This window comes from Nanorana parkeri, unplaced genomic scaffold, assembly GCF_000935625.1.
Source record: "Nanorana parkeri isolate BGI_ZX_2015 unplaced genomic scaffold, ASM93562v1 scaffold28, whole genome shotgun sequence".
In the NCBI taxonomy this organism is placed as follows: Eukaryota; Metazoa; Chordata; class Amphibia; order Anura; family Dicroglossidae; genus Nanorana; species Nanorana parkeri.
Genome location: NW_017306296.1, coordinates 3,112,536 through 3,131,073, shown reverse-complemented (window position 1 = coordinate 3,131,073; position 18,538 = coordinate 3,112,536). Strand labels below are relative to the sequence as shown.

At 41.2% G+C, this 18,538-nt stretch overlaps 1 protein-coding gene across 1 annotated transcript in view; it reads right to left on the bottom strand.

The window, feature by feature from the left end:
- SLX4IP (SLX4 interacting protein) overlaps nucleotides 1–13,254 on the bottom strand; it is a 121,514-nt gene extending 108,260 nt beyond the window's left edge. Inside the window, exons 1-2 of the mRNA XM_018566566.1 lie at nucleotides 13,198–13,254; nucleotides 9,586–9,635 (exon numbers count right to left, since the gene is read on the bottom strand). Coding sequence (XP_018422068.1) covers nucleotides 9,586–9,609 — 24 coding nt within the window. The 5' untranslated portion in view covers nucleotides 9,610–9,635; nucleotides 13,198–13,254. The remainder of the gene's footprint in view (nucleotides 1–9,585; nucleotides 9,636–13,197) is intronic.
- Between the last annotated feature and the right edge of the window lie 5,284 nt (nucleotides 13,255–18,538).

The following is an 18,538-nucleotide window of genomic DNA, read 5'->3' as shown; positions in this document are numbered from 1 at the left end:
GCAACCGACGCATGTTTGCATGCGTGTATGTATGAGGGGACTTTATTAAAAAAATTATTTTGTAAGTGTAAACTTTAAATTTTTGGGGGGGAAACTTACATTTTTTTTCCTATTTTTTTCCCACTTAACTTTATTGCTATCACATAGGGGGCTAAGAAAAAACCCCTATGTGATAGCAAAAGATGTGACAGGTCCTCTTTATGGATACATCAGGGGTCTCCAAGACCCCTAATGTCACCTATGACCCCCCTGAAGAAGCGGATGAAGCAGAGATCTGCTTCATCAGCTTCTCTCCAGCATCTGAAGCTGGAGAGTGACACAAGAATGCGGAAGTGATGTAATATACATCACTTCCGCATTCTGACAGCGGAGAAGGGACCGGAGGGAGGTCGTGTACCGATCTCCATCTGATCCCCTGTGACAGAGGCACTATGCTGGTCCCGGGCTCGCACCGGGCACAACGGAGCTCGGGACCAGCGTGACAGAGCTCGGGAGCCGCGGAGGGGGGCGCACATACAGGGACCTCATACAAGCGATCCGCCGGCTATATAGCCGGCGGATCGCTTGTATGTTGACAGGCATCGCTGCCTGTTTTTAAATATCAGGCATTTCCCGCTCGTGCGTGAGGGGGCATGTCTGAGCGGACGTCTAAAGACGCCCGCTCAGATCTAAAGAGCTGTTAAACATTTACAGTACATCATAGTTACTAACTGTTCCTAAATTTCTGAATAGGTTTTAAAGTAAACCTGTGCCCATGCTATGGAAACGTGTTTACAAATTATTAATAAGCAGTAAATGAGCTTTGAAACAAGCCTTTACTGCCCTATGCAGCTGCAGGCACTGTGGAGCAATACATCTGCAAAATTCATAATAATGAGGGGTGAAATCATCAAAGTTGGCTTTCTCAACAGTTCAGATCACTCTGCACCTCTCCCTGCCAGAGCTACTACTCTGTGTTTTAATTAGAGATTCGAAGCAGGGAACAGGGAGAACAAAGTTTGACTGCTTTCACAATTTAAGAACTTCTGCTAAAAACTTTGAGAATGAATGCTCCACAGTGCCTGTAGCTACAAAGTTCACCGATGGCTTGTTTTATGCCTCATTTACTACTTGAATATCTATAGCCTGGCCGTAGATTATTTTTAAAGTAAAACTCCAGTCAATTTAAAAAAAAGTATTGGATAGATGATTGGAAACAATAATAATGATCACCAACACAGGAGGCTAGAGAGGATTTCTCTAGTTGGGACACTGCATCTGTTCATTTTGCGCATGCTATCTTGTAGCACAATGCACCGCACACTATCTGCGCTGAATTCTGAATGGCAACCAAAACACACCTCCCACAAGAGTGTGTGCTGCAGCTAAATGCATGCTTTATTTCACCGCACAGGGAACTGCACTGCACGCTATTGTGGCACCTCCTGCCGGGCGGTATGTTAGGGTGCATTGGAGAATGAATGGCAACACAACGCACCAGAGCACTTAGCATGTAGTGCATTGCGCTTTGATAGCATGTGCTCAACTATGGTATGAAACAGCCCTTAAATACATTTTAAATCACTCTGCTGATTCTCTACATGAAAAGCTGTCAGCTGTGTGCTCTCCATTTTTTATGCTATTTTTGATTAGAAATAAAGTATATTTTTTCTTAAAAAATCAATATTGTGGTTTGTCCCCATCCTTAGATTAACCCTTGAACCGCCTTCACTAGTAAGACAGTTCGAACCTTTTCTTTTTTGCTGTATGTATTGGTTACAGACGGGGTAGACGAACCTACTCAAAAGGGTCATTTAAAGAGCTTGATATCTCCAGGAGTGAAACAATCCAGTATCTGATTCTCTACATGCTCTCAATAGGAAATTAAAGAATCCTTGCCACTTTGAAGAGTGCTACCCATAATTTAATTTGTTACCTTCCTGTCAGCAAATGTCTGTGATAATCAATGTCATGCCAAAGGTTAGAATTGTTACAGTAGATGGTGTGCGTTTTCCATTAAAACATGTGGTGGCAACTATGATTTGTGTGTAACCATGGTGATCATAATGTTCAGTCAGCTGGTGCATAGATTGTTTTTCCGTGAGCTGGAAAATCTCTGTTATGGGGGAGGCTGAAAACACAAGAATCACATTCTGATGATATCAGCATTGGCATTGAGACTTCCACTGTCTCAGGTAAACTTTAAGGTTTGCCCCTGGAACAATCCTTCGTTCAAAATACTGTCGAGCACAATCCTACAAACACGATCTACATTGTAATAATTCACTATCTATTGTTTTATGAGCTTTTAAAACTTAAAAATAAAATCAACAATGAAAATGCCTGCATTCATTTATACCCCAAACAATAAAAACAAGTAATAATTGGCTACATAGTGCTATAATGAATCTAGAAACACAAACACCACTGCAAGGGTCCCTGGGAAATATTTTAACATTTCACCATCTATGGGTAAACATATCGGGGCTGTCCCAAGTCTCCTATGCATTTTTTGTTTCTGTTTATGAAATTTGGGAATCTTTTCCTTGCGAACAGATTCTCTATTTCTATTGCAGACCTTAAAGCCTAAATTATATTTTAGTTATTGCGTTTATGTATACTATAAAGCCTCTCTCCACAAAAAAAGCCCCCTTGAAGTAGGGCTGCCCTTGTACTGCAAGGGTTAAATACACGTTTATGTCTAGGGTACCTCAATAACTTGAGGGCTTGTTCACACCAAGTGCAGAGCAGATGTATAGCAGAGCAGTTACAGAACGCATCAAAAATGCATCCATTGTATTCCAATGAACTAGATTTTGGGCTCTAGTTCACACCACAGCGTTCAGTTCCAGAGCATGTGGAAAAAACTGCAGCAAGCCCTATTTTTCTGCCCTGGAACGCACCAAAATGCATGCAAACACATAAAACCGTATGCAAACGCCCTGAAATGCACTGGACTGCACCTGAAAACCCATTTTAAGCTTAAAAAAAAAAGAAGACCAGAACTCGTAAAAAACGTGTCACAAACACATCAAGACGCACTGCTCTGCATATGCAGATACTCATGCAGATCTGGTCCGGATTTGGTGTGAACAAGCCCAAAAGGACTTTTACTTATCTGATCCCCACTCCCCAGCAGTTGGCACTCACCTCATCTCCCCTACGCTCTGGCTAGTGGACTGTCTGGCATGAGGAATTGGTGTCCCAACATACAGCATAATGCACGGCTAAGGACCCTGCATTGTACTTGATGAAGTCAGCGGGCCTCTGATCACCAAAGCGTAGGGGGAAGAGGCTGCAGGTGTCAGTCTTTCAGCCTGAAGGGAGCATGCGGGAGCCCAGATCAGGTAAGTAAAAGTCCTTTACCCAGGTACCCTAGCCCTAAACGAGCACTAACCATAGTAACGGGGGGGCAGCCCCACTACAGCAGGAGTTTTCTTCCCCAGAGATAGGCTTCAAATATTTCAGTGTAATCTCAAAAGTAATCTTCAATCATTTTTAAATCTACAGCTTCCATCATTCAATCACTGATGATCCTGCCATAAGGATCCTTGTTCAGGCACATTCAGTTATAAGGTGACAACTGTGCATTGTCACCCTTCACGTGCACCCCTGATAAAGACTATATTTAGTCTGCTGACAAACATTGCGCAGGAACGATACATTGCTTTTAATATGAGTAAATCAGTCCAGACAAATGATGTGTTGCCTTTTCAGTGGCTGAAAAGCCTGGTGGAGAGTAACAGTACTGCGAAATAAAGTGAAAACAATGTCTTATGCAAATCTGGACAAGTGAACACAAGCACGTCACCACCAGAATAATCGTGAGATAGAAGAAACTGTTGATGGATTAAAGTGACACTAAACTCAGGAGTTAAATCTTAAAAATACATTTAAGTACCGTAAAGGAGAACTATTGGGTCAGTGCTTTTCCCCATAGTTCTCCTAAGGGTCATGGGAGAACACAAACTAGGGTTCTCCTGTGACCCAAAGCTCAGTATATCGCCAGCTACAGCTCACGGTATACTGATACGCCGCAGCTGGAACGGATCCCGACAATGCTGTCTGGATCCACCCAGCTGCGTGAGTGACAGTTGGCTCTGCCTATCTAGAGGCAGAGCCAGCTGTACTCGCCCCCTCCCCCGTCCGTTCCGCCAGTCAACGCTGGAGGATCGGACAGGGGAGGGGGGAATCCCTGCAGGGAGCCGTGAGTGACAGTCACAGCTCTCTGCAGGGATAGACCGAGAAGTGAGCGAGCAACGGTATGTGTTCGCTCACTTCCCGATCTACTGAGCCGACCTGCGACAGTTTCATTGTCACAGGTCGGCTCAGATTATGAGGCTGAGTGAAAATCACTCGCCTCATAATTCTCCTTTAATTATTAACATAAATGTATCTTATTTGTGTCACTCGGCTGTAGATCCTGAAACCATCTCTGAATTGGTGCTGACACTGTCCTTCCTTCTGGAGGGTGGCTACTTTTGTTCCCCATAGTTCCTGTGTGTTGTAATGTAGCCACCACTCCAAGCTCGCTCCCGTCATAGACTATACCTTCAATACAAATTAGTAAACTAAACACAAGATTGTAGTCCATCACTGGAGCAAGCTTGGAGCAGTGGCTACTTCACAACACACACACAGGGACCATGAGGAACAAAAGCAGCCACCCAGAAGGAAGGACAGTTTCAGCACCAATTGAAAGATGATTTGAGCATCTACAGCAGAGTGATACACAGTTAAGATACAGTATTGTTAATAGTTAGGGTGAGCCCAAGTGCACATGGAGACCACAGGGGTGGCTGGGATCACGATTGAAGGCTAGGTTCACAGCTAGGCGATTTATCTCGTGGACCTAGTCACACAGAGATTTGCATTCAAGTCTATGGAAGCTGTTTACACCTTTGCGATTTGTTGCGCGGTAGAAATCACCAGTCGCACAAAACAGTGCAGGAGCTATTCTCGGGCGGTTGTTGCGACAACCGCAAAATTGGGCTAGGTTCAAACTAGGAGATTTAGCTGGTGAGCTGTTTTCACATGGTTGCCGCGCCTTTTTGTTTGCGTGATTTTAGTTCCTGTACCTTTTTTGCGCGATATCGCAGGGATAAATCACCTAGGTGTGAACCTAGCCTCACGCACACAAAAACACGCAACGACCGTGCGAAAACAGCTCACCAGCTCAATCGCCTAGGTGTGAACCTAGCATTAAATAAATCAGTTTTCATCTTAAGAAGGGACCCATGATACTGGATTTAAATTGGGTTAGGGTCAGGACTATCGCTTATTGGATTATGGGGATATCACCGAATTACTCACAGGCACGTGTTATAAAAATTGTTCCAGTTGTGGTATATTGTTTGCACAAATTGCACTTTATTAGTGTTTATATTCTATTCATTATTTATATGATTATTTTAGGTATTATTTAAAAGGTATTTATGTATATTTATTTAATGACATGGTGTTAATAAGGTTTTACTGAGGGCTGCACGTCATTGATGTAATTGTTATTTCTGTTAGTAAATTATTCACATTGGTGCAAGCAGTTTTTTAGTTAGTATCTGTGGAATTTAGTATTAGAGAGAGTAGCGCAATATGCATTTTTTTCATTTTATCCGCACATGGCTGTAGATGGCACAGGATACGTTAAATAGGGATCTCACGTGCCTAGCTGTGCAGTGTGGCAGGGATGTGAAGATGGAAAGAACTACTAATCCTTTAGAAGGTAAAACAGTTGGCAGGCTATATAACCAAATATGCATTAGAATACAGTGTCAATCCTCCTTCTGTAAAAATCAATACTAAATAATGGAGCAGAATGTGAGAATCTTTTTTGCCTTTTATAAGCTGATCACGTATTATATACAGTGAGGGAATTGCCCACACTTTTTAGCTGACAATACCATACAAGTTTCTCCTAATAAAACAATGCAGTCCTTTCAATTGTGTCAGCTCTTTTCTTTCTAAGCAGTCCAGGGAGCTCTATAACATCTCTAATAGGAAGGTAGGCAAGTGTGGATAAACATCACCATCTAGTGGCTAAGATGTTTTCAGCATGTGTAAGTCCAAAAACATTTTTTTGTATTTCTCTACCTTTGTTTTTCCTTGTAAAAATAATATGAATTTTGTAAATAAATATTAAACGGCGAATGTGAAATCTATGTAAGTCGCAGGTTGTGCAATGCAAAGTTATGAATTTCATAGTCATCAATTGCTTTGGATTACTTTTGTATCAAACACATAGACAACCATAAAATTCAGAATTATGCCGGTCTTCAAACATACTTCAATAAAATGAGGAATGGGACTTCACTGCAATATCCATGATAGCAAGGATAACTTGCCACAAACTTGTGGGAGGGTTAAATTCTTATTCTTTCTAACTTGCTGCACACATTCCTGGCAAGTTGTAGACTTGCAGAACACTTGCAGCACAAGTTCTAGTTGACACTTTTTGAATTTGTAGCAAATTTGCTTTGCAAGTCTACAGCAAGAGTCCTGCAGGTCTTAGTAAGAGCTCTGCAAGTGTACAGCACTTTTGCAAAGCACGTTGATCTGGAGACTTGCAGTGCAGACTTGCTGTAATTGTGCAACAAAATTGTGAAGCATGGCAAGTCTAGCAATAGTTTAGCAAGTCATTTTCAAACTTGCAGCTCAATTGCTTGCTATCTGGGATGTTTTGGCCTGGTCATGTTATTTGAGGCTCAACTTTTAAAAAAATCACAGAAGTTATGAGATTTTAGAACTAAGATGCCATAGGTATCATGTATCCAATTCAAGATGCAGATGCCTTTAAATGACTAAAAAAATGTAATTTTAAAAACAATTTTTAGTGATTTATAACCTTTTTTAGTAAATAGTGCATGGGCTGTATATGGTACAATGTATGTCTGAAGGGCTCAAGCATTGTGTGTGTGGAGAGGAAAGACTAAGAACAGGCAAGTTGATCATTTGCTGGAAGCGAGAAATATTTATATTCTAACTGCAGGCAACCACTGTGCTTTTGTACATTGTACTGCAGAGACAGAAAAGTGAAAGGCAATGCAATGCATCATTCATAGTACTGTGATGGCAGTAGCACTATGTAAAAATAAAGGGTTGGGAGACCAATACAGTATTTTCAGAATAGTTAGGGACAAAATAAAAAATAGGCCTGTGGAGAGACATATTTGCTCCAGTCTTCCTTAATCTATTGTAAATGTTTCCCTCTACTGGACAGATTTGGCTCTGCAACAGTATAAAATATCCCTCAACCAGCAGACATGCTTCCATTGCATGTAAAAATGCCTCAAATATTGTTGACAATAAAAACGAAAAATATTTGAAACAGAAAAATGCCACAAATATGATGCAGATTTTTTTTTCTTCTTTTTTTGCATTTTCTTTTTGCAAAGGTCATTCAATGTTATACAGAATTTAAAATAATGTACAAAGGTAAACAACATCTGTTGATAAGTTGCAGTCAGACTTTGGACTGGATTGACACCAATTAACATTATAGGCATCTATGTAATTTTCCCATTGTTTTATGCTTATTAGTGACCCGAGGCATAATTAATGTAAATATGTCATCACCTCTTTATGAACGTGCTAGCTGTCTGGCTGTTTTTCTGGCTATGATGCTAACTTGGAACAAGTATAGAGGCCACAAAAGACGGGAATGTTAGAAATCTCACCTGCATTCCCTACTCTGGGCCAGAGACTCAAAGTATAGAAGCAAGAGTCAGCATGACAGCCAGGCAACTAGAATGTTTCACTTATCAGAGTTTCCTTGAGGGCCAATCAGGCCTTTGTTGTCTATTGTGGTCACATTAGCATGCTGTATTTTGCACATTATAATGCATTGCATTAAAGCTTGACCCCAGGGTATTGAGTCAGGCTGGGTTCCTGCAATTTGCTGGAGCACACTCTCACAGCATTTTAAAGTGTATGTGAAGGTAAATCAAATAAAACAAAAAACAAACACCTAGTACCACCCCTATGTATATTGCTTTGCTTACAGAAATTTAAAAAAGTCTGCAATTACCTTTTTTTTACCCCCTTGTTAGCAGTCAAATGACTGCTTGGTCACCCCTTTGCCCCGTAGCATGGAAGGATGGGGGCAGAAACTGCAGAAGCGAAGCTGCTTGGCAGCCAGGAGCACTGTCAGTCAAACAGTAAGTGTTTTAAGTCAAACCATGGAAGGCTTGAAGGAGGAGAATGGCAGCCATAATTGCCAAGCAGGAATCCCTTTCACTTAAACTATGGGGGGCTGGGTGGGGAGCTGTAAATCTGACTTCGGGACCGCAGGCACAGTTCACATACACTTTAAGCACCCAACTTTCCCAGGAGGCAGAAGTGATGTCACCAGTGCCCTTATGGAGTAGGCAGAAGCCAGGTCCAAGATATGTTTCGTTTCAAGAAGCTTTATTTTTGGCAGCTTTTATTAGGTGATTTTTTTTCAGGGGGTGGAGGACTGTTAGCAAAGCAGTCCATGCAAGTTTGACTTTGCGGCAGCCCATTCATTAGGCTTCCAATGCATTACTAGGGACAAAAGAAAAAACCCACAGATCTGCACCCTTTTTTTCTTAACTTTAACACTGCATGAGGTGCATTGCAGTGCATGTGCATTGCCCCCCACTCTATTTATGTGTTGGGGCGTTATTTTAAATGAATGGTACCACAATGCACAGAAAAAGCTGCAATTTTTTGCTGTGCACTACAGAAAACAATAGTCTGAAGCCAGCCATGAGGTCTCATTCACACAGCAAAAATTTCCAGCTGCGCCAAGAATCCATCAGATTCCTGAGGCTGGATTCGCGGATAGATGCAGCCGTGGTTAGGGTCGGATGATCGATCATCTGTCCCTAACCACAGGTAATCCCTCCATGTGCGATTACATGCAAACACCGGCAGACAGACGTGGCCGCTATCAGGTTGTACAGTCTCAGCATCTGCAACTATCCACATATGAATACAGCCGCAGGAATCTGCTGGATTCTTGCCGCAGCTGGTAATTATGGCCGTGTAAATGAGACCCAATGCTGCTTGTCCAAGGAGGTGCCCTTTAGCCCTAAATGTATTATTTTTCTAAACCTAGTTAGAATAACTCAAAATGTCCATTGTTTCCAAAGCTCTAAACCCAATTTCACTTGAGGTGGATCAGACTCCGATAGATGCTTCACTTCACACCAACATACCAGGAAAAAGGCTATATAAAATACATTTCTAACTTATTAAGGTATAAAATATCTCAGTAACATTCACAAAGCCACATAAATGTCAAATATTTCATCTATTCTAGTCTACAGATAATCTGAAAAAAGTATTTCCAGGTTTTACTTACACATGTCCAAATGTTTTTGTATAATATAACATATTAAAATATTGCTTTGGAGCAGGTTATAGGGGATGTGTTTCTATAGTTTGAATATATTGCTTGTCTGCAATCTGGAGTACCTAACAGAAGCCATATTCACTGCTTTTTTCTGAAATGTAATTTTTATATTCTTTTATAAAATAACTTTTTTTCACTTCAAGATCTATAATTTATCACTGAAAAATAAAAGTTCTTTCGGCAAAACGATTTCCAAAATGAACATGGTCATTTGCGTAATAATCGGTTCTTACCTTGACAACAAGTTTGTTAGACATCTCGTCACACTGTCCAGACACGAGACCTGTAATGATCAGTCATGATATCAGCTGCAGTAGGCACATTCATATTCTATTACTCAGCAAAAACAAGGCGAGACAGGTAGGGAAACACCTCAGGGGTTAATCCTCACTCATTTACTGTCAGTGTGGTGTGCACACACAGGTGGCTGTGCTGGGAAGGGGAAAGTGTTACAATCCAAAGAAGAAAATAGTGCCTTAGAAATTTACTCTGGCCAAAATATTTTTTTAACCCTTGCGGTGGAGCTACCAAGGGTTAACTGCTCGTTTTTGTCTAGGTGCTAAAAAAAAAGAAAAGAAAAAAAAAACAGATTGTTCAGGTTTTTTGACAGCCAGCGGGGCCGACTAGCTAGATACTGAAGCTTGGCCCAGCGGGAGATTCCTCCATCCACACAGTTTAGCGTAGATGGAGGAATCTGTTGCACTTTTTCCATCTGACCATAGAAAATCTGCAGATAATCTATAGGTGTATGGCCAGCTTTAGACTGGTCCTTCCAGCCTCTCTAAATCATCATGTTCTATGTACAGACGTGAGGATGCTGAGTAACATTGCAATGCTACAGTGTAGGAGAAGAGAACTACAGAGACCGGAGAAGCAGGGAGTCGGCTTAGCTCTTCGGGTAAGTATAAGTTTTTTTTAGCATCTAGACAAAAATGAGCAGTTAACCCTTGGAGTGCAGGGGTAGCCCCACTGCAAGGGTTAATAAAAGTTATGCTTCTTTAAATGGCTACTCAGGGGATCACTCAACAGGAATGGTATACTATTTGGGGTGGCATTTATCAATTCTGTTGCACAGCAAGGCAGTTTTAAAATAAGGCCTCTTCAGACCTATGCATTGTGGTAACATGCACATATTACCACTATGCTGCTGTGTGTTGCAGTGCCATTTATTTAGAATAGCACCCAATGCACTAGTAAAGTAATTACTAGTGATTAGCCTTGGCTTGGTGTGAGCCACATCACCTGAGTTCGCCCAAACTCGTTGAAAACCTTTACTGCCACCCCTCCTCCCGCCCCAAGCAGATGCAGAGGGGTGCATTCCCCACCCCAAAGCCATACATCATAAAGGGGCGGGGAATGCCCTCGCTGCAACGGTCGTCACTCATTGGGCTGGGACGGGGGAGTGGCAATCACAGTTTTGAGCAGCCAAGGTAAACTGAGGTGCACTGGGTTTGCACTAGACATGTAGATTTTGTTTAGTTTCAAATGGTTATTCTTACGAATTTCGTTAAATTCGGACATTCGGATGCATCTGATTTTCCAAATTCGAACACATCAGTATGCGAACGAGTATGAATGTTACTTTAAAGAAAATTCGGATCTGTACGAACTTTGTTCAAAACAAAACTAAATGGAACATGTGACCCTTCTCTGACCAACCAGATTTTTTTGGGGCTGTTGGAGGTTGCATTACTGGCATAGTCATGTGACCTCTTGTTGTGGGTCTTTTTGAAATGAAAATTCGGATGGAATATGAAATCCGGATAACGAATCGAACCGAATTTCAGATCCGAAATCCAGGAAAAGGAAAGAAAAAAAATCAGAATCGATCCGAGACTAAACAAAATTAGTTTTTTTGCGGTGTTACATGTCTAGTTTGCACCAAGCCCTGGCTCATCACTAATAGTTACCAACAGACCTGCACTGCATTAAAAAATGTTAAGGTTTACTTTTTAATTTGCTGGCAGGCCATTCAAAATAAATCCGCTAACACAGAAATTACAACATATTAGTGACTTTGTAATAACGTACAACAATGGACTTCAAAGGCTTGAAGGGGAACTCAGGGCTTGCGCATACCAGTTATGGTGACTTGAGTTTTCCACACTGGATCAAATCCAGTCACCACAAGGGAACAACAAAAACAATTGTTGTCTGTGTGCCCCATTCACACCATAACACTGCGTTGCATGACGGAATAAATGTCAAAGTACTGCAGCGCTGAATACTGAAAAATGGCCTGGACAGGAAGGGGATTTAACACCGCGGACTTCAAGTGGTTAAAGCCTCTGGGGTAGGAGGGGGCGCAGTGGTGTGATCGCCCACACCAGAAAGCGTGGCATAACAATGCCCACGGTGCGATCACAAAAAATAGTGCAACGCACTGCACCGCAGGCATTGCTGTGCCACACATTGTGCGGACGATCGCATTGCGGGCCAGGGGGCATTGCAGCTGTGTCATTGACTTGAATGCACCACCATGCCCCCCGACGCCCCAGAACGCAGGAAGGCTGTAATTATGCGATTCAGTGCGTTTCAGCAACTAACAATGCTGGAACACACTGGATTAGGTGTGCACAAGCCCTTAAAGCGGACCTTTACCCATATCTTTAAAATAACAAACAAAAAGAGGAGAGTGCTGGAGAGGGGGTTAAGGTATGCAAAACTGCCTCTTCATCTTCCCATAGTATTAATGAGCATTAAACCCTTGCAGTGCAGGGAAGCCCTACTGCAAGGGTTTTTTTTTTTTTTCTGCCTTCCCAGTTCACAAAAGACAGCATTTATAAATCTGACACACACATTCAATATGATGTGCAAATTAATTTAGAGCGACCAACTGCTATGTAATGCAAGGGCCTATCTGACTGGGTGTAAACTGACTGTTAAGGGTGACCCCCACACCAGCCCTGCTGGAAACTCTAGCATAAATTATACAACTTGATGATAACATGTGGAGTTTGCTTAAAGAAGCTATTCATATGGTCCTTTGTGGTGTGTTCTCGCTAGTTGTAAATAAAATACAGGCACCTTTTCTTTCGGGCACACCACTGTACGATTGTACTGTACTGTACGATGTTGTGTGTTGGCAGTTACTGTACAGTGTGTCCGGGTGCCATTCACTAGGCATGGCAAAAGCACATAACGCAAGCGTTTTAACACATAGGTGTGTATGGACCCTTAAAGTGAAATTAAACCCTCAGATTTTTTAACATAAAACAATACTGTAATGTGTGCCTTACTGTAATCCATGGTTGTTTCCCTTCTCTTTGCTGCTCTTCCTTTTGAATCTGTATCTGTTCTCATGCTGGGCAGAACTTTTGTTTTGCAGCAGACTGCCTTGTCTCTGAAATGGATACATGGTGTCTGTGTGTAGGTTCGCAACCTGAGCCAGCACTACAGGAAGAGGCACTCAGGTGCAAACGGAAGTTCTCCCCCAGCATGAGAAGACATGAGGATTTAAAAAGGAAGAGCAGCAAAGAGAAGGGAAACAACCATGGATTACAGTAAGGCACACATTACAGTATTGGTTTATGTTAAAAAATCTGAGGGTTTAATGTCACTTTAAGCTTTGTAGTTAGAGCGATCGGTTTCAATAGGAGAAAGTAGTGGTGCACTGAATGAACCAGGAAGCTGTATGATGATCCCAATTTCATCTACCCACAAGGTTCATTTTAAGGTCATTTGGTTACCCTCTATGATTAGCGCGTGGTAAAGGTCTATTACACAATAGCATGGCTGTCTGAGTGGTTTTGGAAAACAATCAGAGACAGAAGTTCCTCAGCAATCTCAAAGATGAATAAAGTATTATAGGAAGCAAGAAGAGTGTGCATGTCAGACTCCTTTACCATATATTCATTGTGACTTTATATACTGGGCTCTTTTCGGCATCACATTTCAAAGTTAAAGAACTGTACGAAGTGCCTGTCACTGGTGAGGCCACTGTGTATGTTAATCGGCATACTGGAGGAGGATCTGTAAAAGAATATGAAAAAAAATATATATATATATATATGACTGTGCTTCTAAATGCTTCTTTACCAGTTATTATAATATTTATATATGTTATCAGATAGGTGAAATTATCTGCTAGTGCTCTTTATTAATAATAGATCTTATGCCACTTCCCAGTATTGCCAGCACCTTCTACAATAGAAAACTGAATACAAATAAAAATGATTAATTGTGCTTTTGAAAGTGTGAAACTGAATAATAGCCATACAGTAAACAATGTGTTATCTGCAGTCTACATTGCTGTTGGTGTTACTGGTATGTCAAGAATAAAGCAAGTTACGGCCTAAAGTAATTACAGTATACTAGGACTAAAGCAAATTTGTCAGCCATTCTAAATTATTAAACATAGACATCCAGGCTAAAAGCAAGTGCAACAAGGGTCCTGTTATCTAAAAAAGACTCAATTTCTGATCCTGGTTTCCCTTTCTTACAAAGGGCACATATGCCCCAAGTCATCAGATCTAAACACCACCCGCCACCCCGTGACAGCACCCCTGATTGTCTGAGTTGTTCTTGCTGGATGGAAGGAGCGCAGGTTGATAGAGAAGTCCCTCAAATTGATAAGTGTGACACACAACGAGCTCGAGCAGACCTTTAGCTTTTACAAGTTTAATATGGAGTCCATCTTTTAAAAGGGATAAGTATGAGAATTGCAAAACTGTTTGCGGAGGACCCCTTAAAGCAGTAATGGAGAGCATTACACTCAGCCAGCACCTCCCCGGTTTTCTCAGGTTAGGCAGAGGCAAATGAGTTGTACCTGCAGAGCCATATTCAGACAAGAAGTGCGGTATTGTGGCAAAGCCGGTGCATACAATGGCTTTCAATGGGAATAACTGTATTTAGCTGGCCACACTCCAATTTCTAGGTATTGGAAGCAACAGCGGAATGGGGACCCTTTGTTACTACATGGAAAGACCCAATTTAACTGAATTGTATTTTTATTTTAATCCACTTGTAGTAATAGATGTCACCACGCTATAGTAGAGGCTAATTTCTTTTGAAAGCCATCTCTGGAGCACATCTGATTTATTATCATACAGCATGTGATCTACTGATATTCTGTGCAACAGTACAAGGACTGACAAGACTGAGTCAGTCCATGCAGACAGGCAGCTGATCTCTACATGTCATTCAAACATACCACACCCAGGGATGACACAGATATTCCCACACTTGTTTGTCCCCTATTCACTCGAGGCAAGCATCACATCACATAATAATGTGGTAATGTTCCAATTCTGCTGGTTGTCATGAAATGCTGTGTCTATACAAACATTCCATAGACCACAGACAGAAAAAGACATCACTCTCTGAATCCTACGAGTTTTGCCTTATTATTTCTGCCTCTTCATCCAGGCTGTCTAAAAAACAGTTTCTGTATGTGAGGATTTAAAGTAGATGTGAACTTAAAAGTGAGATTTGATATCTTAGAGGGAACAACGTTAAGGGTAATTGTGCCTCAGCGGTACCCTAGAATCAACCTTTTTCCTTGAATAATGCCCGAAAAATAACAGTGCCCTCAGTGATATGAACAGTATCTAGGCACTTCTGTTCTATACCCTAATAGCTGTGTATTCCAAGTGTGAGATCATCTAAGGCAGTGGCTCCCAACCTGGGGTACAAGTACCCCCAGTGGTACAGTGCAGAACATTTTGGCATACTGGAAAACATTTTTGTAATGACCGAAAAAAAAAAAAAGTTGTGGCAGTGTGGAATTGGGGAGTAAATGTGTGCAGTAAGTCTGCAGAGTAATCCTGCAGCTGCAAATTGTAACATGCATTCAATAGTTCCAGCTGCCAACGCCTCAGTTAGTCCCCGGCTGAGTGATGTGCCCTTTGCTTCTCTTAGGTGCAAGAAGCCCTACAATCGAGAAATCCAGGGTAACAGACCGCACCCTAAAGAGACCCCAAGATAACACTAGACACACCACTGCAATATGACATATCCCAGAGAACCTACCACCCCAACCGCAAGTAAAAACAAGTTTGGGAATCACTGATCTAAGGCATTGCTGCCTCTGACTACTGGAGTGAGATTTGGTGATGATCACTAGGGATCACGGCACCATAAGAGATGAGTCACTGAACCTATAGAAACATGCTTCTTTCATCAAAGAAGCCAAGTGGGAGCATTTAAAAGGAGTCTATAGCACAACCTAATGAAAAACAATAGCACTGCACAATATTTAACTTAAACCTATGTTTGATAAGAAATTTTACTCTGGACCATAATAAAAAGGTTCATGTATAAAGCCACTATACAGTATACAGTACTAACCTTAAATTTAGAAAGTGTGTTATCTGTAGAATATGAATGGTACAACAAAAGTAAAAGTAAAGTAATATTTTTTCACATTTTAGGTAGTAGAGGTAATTATAAACACTTTCAGGTGAGCATGTGAATTGAGTGGCAAAGTATGGCAAAGTGAGTAGAATAAATCCTTGAAAGACCACAAAAGGGATGCACCACCCTAATACGGAAACAAGTTTATAGAAGAAATTGGCACCTCTTTCAGTTGAAATGATTAAATTAGATGAGGCCCCAAAGCACCAAGTTAATACCCCTGCTGTGTATTTAAAATCAAAAAATAAATAAAATTTTCTGTTAATGGACATTTGGAATCATGACCCACAAATTTTTTTTAGCAATCCCCTGACTGAGGCTTGTCAAGCAGTAAAATGAAAATTCACCTCTGCCCGATCCCCCCCGGGGAATGTGAAGTTTGTGCCACAATACCAGATTTTGTTAAAAGGTGGCACTGACTTTTGTAATTCTTCTGTCCTTACTTATTGCAGGAAGCAAAGAATTTGTCACAGGGATGAAGGCAGGTAAATAACTGCAGGTATGAGATGCCTGTTTATACCTTTCTACAAATAGCCAACTGCCAGGCCGTTATGACTTTTGAGTAGTGTTGGAGCTTGCCACAAAGCCTAATGCCTACACATTCCTATTGGTCCTATCACTATAATGGGCCGCTTCAATGGCCAATAGGAATATGCAGGAGGTGGGATCATACAGCAAACATTGGCAGCATCAGCAAGTGTCTCTCTAGTTGGCTGTGGCAGCAGGATTTTTGAGGCTGCTACAGGTATGTCTAGGCATCTCATACCTGCAACAAAATGAGTGTGATTTACAAAAATTAAACTACCATGTGGATCCCAACTACCCTCCAACCAATTCCACTGCTTGTAGATGACATGTAAGGCCAGTTCTGCACAAGTCTTCAGATATTTTCCCAAATTGACAAAAATTGCAAAAACAACAAAAAAAGGTCACAAAAAAAAATATATATATTTTTTTTAAATATGCGGTGTGTGTATATGCAGAATGTTTTTTACATTTTTAAACAAACAAAAAAAAAAATCTATTGAGTAACAAAACAATTGCTTAAAAGCCACATATGCTCCCTGGTTTTCTGGTTCCTGGGATGCCTACCAGTTCAGAGCAAATTCCCTGAAACCATTATGCTGTCCTTAAAAGATACCTTTTTGCACTTCACCACTGACCTAAACTCATCTCCCCTGATCTGCCAGAGATGACTGTGCCCTGCATCTTCCTCTTCCTGGCTGTGCCTGCGCAGTACAAACTCAGACATCTATGAGGCCACCTCAAGTGGCTCCTGTATTAAGGGACATCCCTATAGAAGTCTCTGCTCAGGTACAATAGAAAGAAGATTTCAGATGTGAATTCAGTTGTGTATTTACTGCAGCACTGTAAATAGGGGAGGAGCAGTACTTGTTAATGCATGTGCTGTCAAGAAACATGCTGCAGAAAGGAGGAGAGAGCAGAGAGATAACCTCATTAATCTGTTACTGTTCCTTTACTGTCCATTCACAGGCTAGGGGTGGGGAGGTAACCCAGGTGTGTGACTGCAGCAGAGAAAAAGATATGTCACCACCCTGGCTGTGCAGTCAGAAAGGACATAATGATTTTGGTAGGCAAGACAGTTCCCATGTATGCACTTTTAATAGTGAATTCAGCAGTTTGCATGGGGTTCAGTTTTCAGTACCGAAATGGCAGATGTAACCTGAGGATTTTTAAACAATTATTTTGATAAATTACAGTTTTTCTTTAGAGCCAGTGTCGACTGGCTTTTGATTGCTTTAGAGCTGCTTCTCGTCTCAACACAAAAGCATCTGCACCTGAAATAAATTTTGAACAACCTCAGAAGCATCTCAAACTGATGTCAAAAGCAAACTGTATTTGCCAGTTAAAGCCTGTCAACTCTGGCCCTAAATATCAAAAATATTGCAGGTGTACTATTCAAAAGGGAGGGGGTACAATCTATACACCGAACATCATCAACATTAATATTCCTTTCCATCACAATATTAGTAGTGCGCTTATCATTTTTTGGTTGGGTACAATCTATACACAACTTACAAAAACTTTAAAAAAAAAAAAAGGAAAAAAGTGATCTTTTACAGTGAACCTGTCAAAACAAATACCAGCCCAAATCCACTTTGGCAATTTGGGTGTTCCCACTCCTTCTGTTGCAGTCTATAAAACAAATTAAAAATCCAGGTACTCACACCTAAAAAAGACCTTGTCACCGATTTAAAAAAAACTGCAGGTGAAAAAGAAATCAATAATTTTAAATAATTATTTGCAGTGCTTCCCTTCCTCAATGTATTATTTTTAGTAATTTGCAATTTGCCTTTGAACTTGCAAGAAAATCTGACTGCTCTAGGAAGAGTCAATTCCCTGGCACAGCTCCCTCTCTCATGGCACGTCATAGCCCTCTCCTCTTCATGGAGTGTAGAATTACTGTCTTTGCTGACCCAGCACCCCTGCCCCTCACCTCCCTACATAGCCTCGTATGTAGTTGCTTGGGAAGGAGCGTAGTCAAATACTATATAGTGTCACTTGAGTAACAACTTAATCTGCTGGGGCTTCTGAGCTCACATCCAAAATGATGGTGATCAGCAGCAGTCTCGGACTTTTGAGGATGTACAACAGAGGTTTTTATATATAAATAATATGAATTAAATATGTTAAATGCACATAATCTTATAGAAGATTGCTGAAATGAATGGGCTGCCGACGCAGTCTCTAACGGCCACAGCAGCTGTGCAGATTCGGGAACTCTGCTGAAGAGATTTCACCATTGGGAGTCTCTAATATATATTAAAAAAAGGTTTACATTTCCACCAAAAGGTTAACCTTTTAAATTTT